This window comes from Hyposmocoma kahamanoa, unplaced genomic scaffold (assembly GCF_003589595.1).
Source record: "Hyposmocoma kahamanoa isolate Upper Pololo Valley unplaced genomic scaffold, ASM358959v1 94777, whole genome shotgun sequence".
Taxonomy (NCBI): domain Eukaryota; kingdom Metazoa; phylum Arthropoda; class Insecta; order Lepidoptera; family Cosmopterigidae; genus Hyposmocoma; species Hyposmocoma kahamanoa.
Window position 1 is genome coordinate 1,801 of NW_020654951.1, and position 9,638 is coordinate 11,438.

The 9,638-nt window shown below is 38.8% G+C and overlaps 1 protein-coding gene across 1 annotated transcript; it reads left to right on the forward strand.

The window, feature by feature from the left end:
• The first annotated feature begins 6,812 nt into the window (after nt 1-6,812).
• Nucleotides 6,813-7,727, forward strand: LOC113238095. Its single transcript, XM_026474817.1, has one exon. It carries the CDS (start codon nt 6,813-6,815, stop codon nt 7,725-7,727), a length of 915 nt encoding a protein of 304 aa, XP_026330602.1.
• Nucleotides 7,728-9,638: the final 1,911 nt, after the last annotated feature.

The following is a 9,638-nucleotide window of genomic DNA, read 5'->3' on the forward strand; positions in this document are numbered from 1 at the left end:
GGTGAAATCTGTATCTATCTGCTCCCCACCCGATCTCAGTACGAGAAGTACTAGGAGGATGTGGCGATACAAGTCAGCAGATTGGGATGCAATGCGGCATTTCTTTGCATCTTATCCATGGCGGCAGCTGTGCTTCTCTTCTGACGATCCGAAGTGCTGCGCGTCTGCTGTCTCTGAGGTGATTATTCGGGCTATGGAATACTTTATTCCGTATTTCGAAGTCTCCTTCAGCGGCAAAACTCGCTCTTAGTTTAACGCTGAGTGTGCTTCTGCGGAAACGCTAAAGCAATCTGCGTACCAGGCTTGGGCTGATGCTCGAGATCGCAAAGCACCGGAAACCCTCCGTCTGAAGAAAGCCTTTAATAAAACCGCTAGATCCTGCAAAAAAGCGATACGAAAAGCTCGCTTCGGCCATATTAGTCGTATTGGGGTCAGGTTAGCTTCATACCCATCGGGGAGTAAAGTATTCTGGTCAATCGCTACATCGGTCGAAGCGAATTTCTGTAGGTCATCCCTTCCGCCTTTAATGAGAGCTGACGGATCGCTTGCTCATACCGCTGAAGGGAAAGCAAACCTTTTTGTTTCTCTTTTTGCTTCCAACTCCCGTCTTGACGCTACTTTGCAAACACCACCTACACTACCTCGCTGTGACTCGGAAATGCCCGAGATCACTATCCGTCAAAATGAGGTATTGAAAACTTTAAGCAAATTAGACGTCAACAAAGCCAGTGGCCCTGACGGATTCCCAGCGATTGTTCTGCGGAACTGTGCACCCGAGTTGTCTCCGGTGTTGACTCGCCTGTATCGCCTCTCTATGAGTTCTGGACAAGTCCCGAAATCCTGGAAGCTTGCAAATGTACAGCCTGTACCTAAGAAAGGTAGTCATGCCGACCCATCTAATTATCGACCTATCACAATCACCTCCATACTCTGTAAGACTATGGAGCGCGTATTGAACAGCCGTCTCCTTGGATACCTCGAAGACAACGATCTCCTCAGTTATCGACACTGTGGTTTTCGCTGTGGTCGATCTACTGGGGATCTTCTTGAGTATGACACACATTTATGGAGCGAGGCTGTCGAGAAACGCGGTGAATCGCTTGCCGTGTCTATCGACATATCAAAGGCCTTTGATAGGGTTTGGCATGATAGCCTGTTAAACAAGCTTCCAGCTTACGGAATTCCTGTTGGCTTTTGCACATGGATAGGCGATTTTCTGAAGGATAGGTCAATCCGTGTAGTTGTAGATGGTTACTCGTCTGCTCCTCATGGTATAAATGCCGGTGTACCTCAGGGATCTGTCCTCTCCGCCACTCTATTCTTGCTGCATATCAACGACCTGCTGCTGATGCCCGGTATCTTTGGGTACGCAGACGACAGCACAGTGGCGGTGAGTTATGTGCCAGACGCCCGAGACAACAGTGAAGAGATCCGGTGTAAGCGAGAGGCGATGGTCACCCGGTTGAACCTGAGTCTGAAAGCTGCTTCCGACTGGGGAGATGCTAACAGGGTCACGTTTAATGCGGCTAAAACACAGGCGTGTCTTTTCTCATCAAAACGGAGTCCCCTACACCTTATTCCGACTTTCCGAGGTGTATCCGTGCCGATAAGGGACCACCTTGAGCTACTTGGTCTGGACTTGTCATCCAACCTCAACTTTGGGCGATACATCGAGTGCTTGGCAAAAACTGCTGCCAGAAAACTAGGCATAATTTTCAAGGTCAGGCGGTACTTCACACCTGAACAGCTTTTAAATCTGTATAAAGCACAAGTTCGATCCTGTATGGAGTACTGCTGCCACCTTTGGGACGGCTCTGCCCAATACCAGTTAGCTGCCTTGGACTCGGTGGAGCGTAAAGCAAAGAGACTTATTAACAATAATCCTCTTGTGGAGTCGAAGCTCCAAAATCTCGATCATCGCAGAAAAGTAGCCTGCTTGTCGGTTTTCTATCGGATACATTTCGGGGAGTGTGCGCAGGAACTTTTCAATTTGGTTCCGCCCTCACCGTTCCTCCTTCGGTCGACTAGAAGGTCCGGAGCACTCCATTCTTATGTCGTTGATATTCCACCCATTCGCTTTGCTTCCTCCTTTCTGATGCGTACGGCAAAGGAATGGAATGCTCTACTTTATATTTTATCTTTGTTTCCCGAAAAGTACGATTTGGGGCTATTTAAGGCTAGAGTGAATAGGCATTTTTTAGGCAAACGCGTCCCATCGTCGGTCACATCGTCGCTTAACATCAGGTGAGATTGTGGCCAAGCGTGTGTCTATTATATATTAAAAAAAAACTATAACTATTAATTGCGATTGATTAATATAATTCATAATGTAATTTATGTAATATAAATATAATAGTAAAACTTCAACGATAAGCTCTGCACAAAGAATCGAAAGTCTTTCGTATGCATCAGATAGACATACGTATACATTCTGAAAGCAGCCACAGAAGTACTTATACAAAAAACTCGAGCGAATATGAAATACCCCTAAAACGTCGCAGAGTTAAAGTCAGTTTCGCTCAAGGAGTAAAAAGAGTTTTACTCATTTCCTACTTCCATAAATTTGCAACACTCTTTAACGTAAGAACTTGGCAACACGACAATTCAAATAAATGGAAAAAATGGCTATTAGATCTTGATTATTAACAAACTGTAGACTTACTACCTATCAAATAATTAAAAATTCAATAACATACTGTCGCCTAATAAACACAACCAATTGCGTGCATTTTTTTTAATAATTCAAAGAATTAACATAAACATTCTTACTGTCTGCCCAACGTATATTGGACGAAAATAAATTACAACTGAAATGCCTTAACCTAATAATTAATTGTAAAAATGCATTAGCTTCTTCTAAAACATTACTTTGGAACAGTTACCTAATTGTATTAGATTAAACTTTCGCCAATGTATATACTAATTTACATTTCTACTATATATGTTTAATATTTAAAAGTTCTTTTCTATCCAGTTTTATGTATTAAACATAATATTAACGTCCTTTGGAGCAATGAATTTTACGGTATGTTAACCTAATTCACTTGGATTAATTCACCTGGGTGAATGAAGTACACTTTCAGTTAACTAAATCACATGGGTGCATCAAACATGATTTTACATAAATATTTAATTTCATTTCAAAATATTTCATTTCAAGTATTTCATTTCATTTCAATAATATAATATTGACATCTTAGACTTGGCATAGGTAATTTAAATGCCATGAAATGATAATATATTTTAAATTAAGTAATCTTAACCAATGAAAACAATAATTTCTTAGAAGTTTACATGAAAGTATTTGTTCACCATTTGTTTAACTTTGAACATCGTATATTTAACAAAAAAACGCAAGATCGTAACATACATTTAAACTGTCACAAGAAATGGCATCATCATCAGGCAACAAGTGCAACATAGTGACATAATTCACTACTTAACAGAAAAGAGCATCGTCGGCAACCAGCACACATAGCACACTAAGAAAAACCATTATGTATTAGTCATAAAAATTGTATAAATAGTAATAAGATTTGTAAATATCCTCAGTTATCCACTACCATCTGATTTTAACTCATCAAACTCATCATCCTGCTTGGTACTACCCGCTACTCCTCTCATTGCGGCCAAAATACCTTTAGCCATCAGTAGATCGATCTTGTGAGTCTGCTTGATCGGCAGTGAGAATACCATTCCAGTATACATTGCACGTGGTGTACTTCCTTACCTTCTTCCAACTATCCGTTTGTCACCTTAGGTCTCATGGTGAGAGACTTCCCGTTCATATCTTGCATATGTATTTCTCCATCTATATATTTATGGTTAGGTTAGGTTGTAGCGCTACACTATTAGATAAATTCATTGGAACGACCCTTGAGGTCTCACCGTTAGGGTTAATAGGGTAGTAGTATTTTTTATCTTAACTTTACCATAATTTCATGCACAGCAGGTGGTTGGTATTTGCTGCATACAACACCACACACTACATTGTCAGACTAGCACTACCACCACATTAATACCTAACCGCACGCTATTCATTTTGGTCCTTCGAGCCGGATTTTTGGTCCTTCGAGTTTTTAGTTTTGAACCTGCCATGGGACATTTTTTGGTCCTTCGGGTTTTACTTTGAACCTGCCGTTGTACACTTGGTACGTCGAGCTTTAAGTCACTAGCATTTAAATTAGCGGTCCTCTTTTCCCCCTAGCTAGGAACAACATTGACTGACAGACACTTTGACGTACAGTGGGCTAGCGTAATCAACAAGCGCTAGTTTCATTGCATATTAAAGTACCATAGCGCTTAACTGACATCGAGCGGTAGCGGTTCGGGCGCCGACCTCCCACCAGCGGGTCTCACCGGTAGCTTGAGAAGTCACATTATACCGTGTCGAGGAAATAGAATACAGTTAAGCGTTGACTTATACATAGAATAGGGTAATAGGCTAGGGAATATTAGGGATAGTAGGGACCGCAAGAAAGAAGAAAACGCAGCAAACCTATAACAATACAAGATAGAGGTAGAACGGATCAACGAACTAATCAAAAGTCAGGAGAGCACTACCATGAAATACGAAGATTACTAAGCAACATGAAAAAGGATTCAATACAAAGGAAGAACCTTCACTATGTTGAAGGAAGGAGAACCAAATTAGAAGAAATCCATGAGAGAATTCTCGCCAACCACCAACACCTAGAGGAGCAAAAGATCCTATCCACCCACAAATATATCACCAGCAACTATTTTGGAGTAATAGAACTTCATTATAAGGAAGCTATAAACTACCTAAACGAATGTGAGAAACGACTACAATTAATCAACGAATTATACCAACCAGAAGACATAGAAAAGGAAGATTTTGAAGGGGCTGATTCAAAATATTCTACAAAATTATTCATACAACTATTTCGCAATAATCAAATGAAGAAAAAATTACACCAAGCAACCCAAACCATTCAAGATAGTAAACCAGCTTGGTACCTACAATCACTATTGACAACCCTACAAAAACAATGGCGCAATATTGAAGAAACCCATCTACAAATATTAATGAAAGGCAGCAACGTACAACATAAATATTTTCCAGAAGACATGTTCGTAACAACCCAGACTGAATACGAACTTCTAACCGAAACCTTATTCACTAGAATGAACGAGAACAGAACTACGGAAAGTGCACACTACAAACCATCAATCAAACTACCTTAAATTATTATACCAACATCTGGGAGTTATGATATGTCATGGAACAATTTTTATGACTTATTTATCAAAATTATACACGACGATCGTTCGTTAACTGCAACAGAAAAGATGCAATATTTAAAAACACAAATTCGAGGCGACGCAGAAAAACTGATTAAGCCCTTATCTGTTTCCGACGCTAAAAACTAAATATGAAATAGCGTGGTATTTGCTGACAAAATGTTATAAAAATGACCGAATAATTAATTCAAAACTTATCGACAAGATTATACACATGCAACCAATAGAAAAAGGTACCGCAACGAATTTAAGATGTTTACATGACGCAATCAATGAGAATTTAGAAGCAATAAAGTGTCAAAACATCGACATGATAACCTGGGATCCAATTTTGACACGGATTCTAAGTAAAGTTTGGGACACTGAAACCAATGAGAAATACGAACAACAATTAGAAAAACCCAATAAAATGCAAGAATTTTCAAAAATGATTTAATTCCTGGAAAAAAGATTCAAATGCTTAGAAACAACAAATTCGTCAAAAGAATATGTAAACAATATAGTAAGGCGTGACATAACAACTGCATTCGCCCGCCCGAAAGGGATTATGATACCATGTTTACATTGCCGGAGCATTGAACATAATATCTACCAATGCACTGCTTTCAAAGCGATGACAGTACAAGAGCGGCACAAAACAGTCAATGAAAAGCGAATATGTCGAAATTGCCTAATGCACAACATATCAAAAAAATGTCATAATAACAAAACATGTAGTTATAGTGGAAAAACCGGCCATCACTCCTATTTACATGTAAATTACCAAAATACGCCGTCTTTTATGCAACAAAAACCAAAATACGAGAGTAATGAAAAACCAAGCGGAAGTAAAAACCACCAACTAACAACGCCAGGAGCGTCATCAAGTACCAAACCAACTAAGAAGATAACGTCCAACATGTCCATAACTATTGACCGAAATACAATAAAAAGTACACTACTGGCTACAGCCTTAGTAAAAGCTACGGCTGTTGATGGCTCAACGCATTTACTACGGGTATTATGCGATCAACGGTCAGAAGCCTCATTTTACACGGAAGAGGTAGCGCAATTACTGGCGCACCCTCGTAGCAAAATACAAACAGAAGTGATCGGTATAGCAGATGAGAAACCCAAAACCTCGAAATATACGATCAATATACAACTACAACCAAGATTTTCAAGCGAATATAAGCTACTAGTTACACTTATTATTCTACCTAAACTAACTAGGTTACTTACGTTACCCAAAACGAACCTACCTCCAATACAAGAGCACAGTTTAGAAAATAAATTGATAGCAGACCCAACCTACAACAAAAAGGGACCCATAGATATAATATTGGGAGCTCAGGAATATAGCAAATTACTACTTAACGGATTATACAAAATTCAACGTGGAATAATCGCTCAAAACACCGAATTGGAATGGATTCTATCTAGAGTTTGTGGTAACACCAGTAACCAAATGAAATCCCTCAGTATGTTAACACGAACTAACGACATACAAAAAATAAACAAGTTTTGGGAATTAGAGGAGGACCCACAGACCCATCAATTATCTAAAAATGACCTACTGTGCCAAAATTACTACAAAGAAACTACAGTACGGAACATGCACAGTACGATTACCATTCAAGGATCCTAATGTGGAATATGGAAATACTCGACAAGTAGCTGCAGCAAGATTGACACAGTTAGAACGAAGGTTTGCCATGGATACTAAATTACAACAAAAATACCAAGAATTTTTAGATGAGTATCTAGAAATGGGTCCTATGAGAAAAGTACACAAATCTGACTATAACCAAGGCAAATACTACATTCCTCATCAACCAGTAGTAAAAGAAGAGTCGCTAACTACAAAACTGAGTAATAAAATAAGCCTAAATAACAACATGTTAACTGGTCCCAGAATTCAACAAGATCTAGTAATAATATTACAACTATGGACGAATGGTTCAGAATGGGATCAGCCTGTAGATGAAAAAATTAAATTAAAATGGACAAAAATACAACAACAACTAAAAACGATTGATAACATAAAAATTCCAAGGTGGTGTTATGCAACGCCAGGCAAAAAAGTAGAACTATACGGATTTTGTGATGCGTCAGAGAAAGCTTACGGTGCAGTAATTTACTGCCGAGCGCAGGATAGCGATAAAACATACAGGGTGACACTTTTGCAAGCAAAATCGAAAGAAGCACCAAACAAACAAAAAACTACTCTACCGAGGTTGGAATTATGTGCAGCATTATTATTAACTCAGTTGATGGAAAAAGTCATCAAAGCTATGAATTTCAATGAAGGGGAAGTATATAGTTGGACAGATTCAATGATCACGCTTGATTGGATTAAAGAAGAAGCCGATAGATGGAAGACCTTTGTAGCCAACAGAGTATCAGAAATACAAAAACTACTACCACAAGCAAAATGGAACCACGTGATAACTAATCAAAACCCGGCTGACATAGTCTCCTGAGGAACCGAATGAAAAAAAATTACAAGAATTACCTTTATGGTGGAATGGTCCTAGCTGGTTGAATAATGAGGACATACCTACAACAAAGACAGTACCAGAAATTTGTGAGGAAATAAAAAGAAGCCACCATACAACAAAAACGAAACGAAAACCAAATATGGGATAGATTTTTAAGCTATCAAAAGATGATCAGAGTATTATCGTACTGTTACAGATTTCTTTACAAGGACGGTAGTAACAAATCATTAAATGCGAGGAAATCGAGCGTACTAGCAAACAAGTACTATTATTAGTAGGTACAACAAGAAGAGTTCCAAGAAGAATATAATGCCTTGAAAAAAGGAAAAATGTTGAAAAAAGGAAGCAAACTGACAAACCTGGATCCTTTCATAGATACCGATGGATTATTACGAGTAGGGGGCAGATTACAAAACTCTAACCTACCATGCGATCAGAAGCACCCAGTGTTGTTGCCACAAAGCCATCACGTGACGTTACTAATCATACGCGACGCTCACTTGAAAACATTACATGGAGGCAACGGTTTGACCTTGGCGTACATACGGCAAAAGTATTGTATAATATTGGGTACTTGGAGGAAAAAGAAAAGTTAACAGTTACATTACCAAATACGTAGAATGTATACGTTATAAATTGAAAACAGCAACTCAAGAAATGGGTGAATTACCGAGAGCCAGTGTAACCAAATCCTATCCATTTAGTCACACTGGAGTAGATTACGCAGGTCCTATTCAAGTAAGGGCTATGAAAGGTCGGGGACACGAAGCCTATAAGGGATATATAGCAATCTTTGTTTGCCTATCCACAAAGGCAATACACCTGGAATTGGGGGGCGACTTATCTACTGAGTCGTTCATTGCTGCGTTACGACGATTTACAGCACGAAGAGGCCCAGTGTCACACATCTACAGTGATAATGGAACTAATTTCGTTGGAGCCGCTAATTTCTTAAGCCAAGAGCTACTTCAAATTACACAATCAAGTGAGTTCCAAAATGCATTAACTACCATAGCAACAAAATGGCATTTCATTCCTCCATCTTCCCCACACTTTCGTGGAATTTGGGAGGCAGGAGTGAAGTCAATGAAACACCACTTACGCCGAGTCATAGGAGAACAAACATTAACTTATGAAGAATTGAATACGTTCCTTCACCAAATCGAAGCATGTCTAAACTCAAGGCCGCTGTGTGCACAAAGTAAAGACATGAACGATAACGTCATACTAACACCAAGTCATTTTCTGATCGGACGAGAGGCAGTAGGAACACCTGATCCGATGGTAAACATCAGCACTGATCATGTGAACAGATGAACACAAATACAAAAATGAAGAGGGCTTTCTACTACATTACCATTTACTAGAAAAACAATCAAAATTCGAAAGAATTACAGAGTACTTGTCAGAAGTGAATAAAACTCGCAAGAAGAGAGGTTTATCGGGCCAGTTTCTCACATTCGTCTTCGGTGTAAATGATGAAGTTTACCGGGACGTAGACACATTAAATAAAAACCAAGATAAACTTATTGAAGCTGCTAATCACCAAACAAAATTTATGATATCGACTATTTCACAAGTAAACCAAACAGAAGAAAGAATAAGCCAAAGAACAAATTAAATCAAGTTATAAATAATTACATTGATATAAACAACCATTGGTATTCCACTATAGACAACAATCACATAAACATTCAAATAATGCAAACATATCTATTAGCCGACAATTACATAACTGAAATAATTGATTACTACTCAGGCATATTAGAAATTTACTTAGCGAGAGCTACAATACACAGTGTGCAGACACCGAAGAACGTCAGTGACCTTATAATGTCAGCAAATAAGAAACTACATCGAATCTAAAAATAAATCAACAATTACTTTTAGATA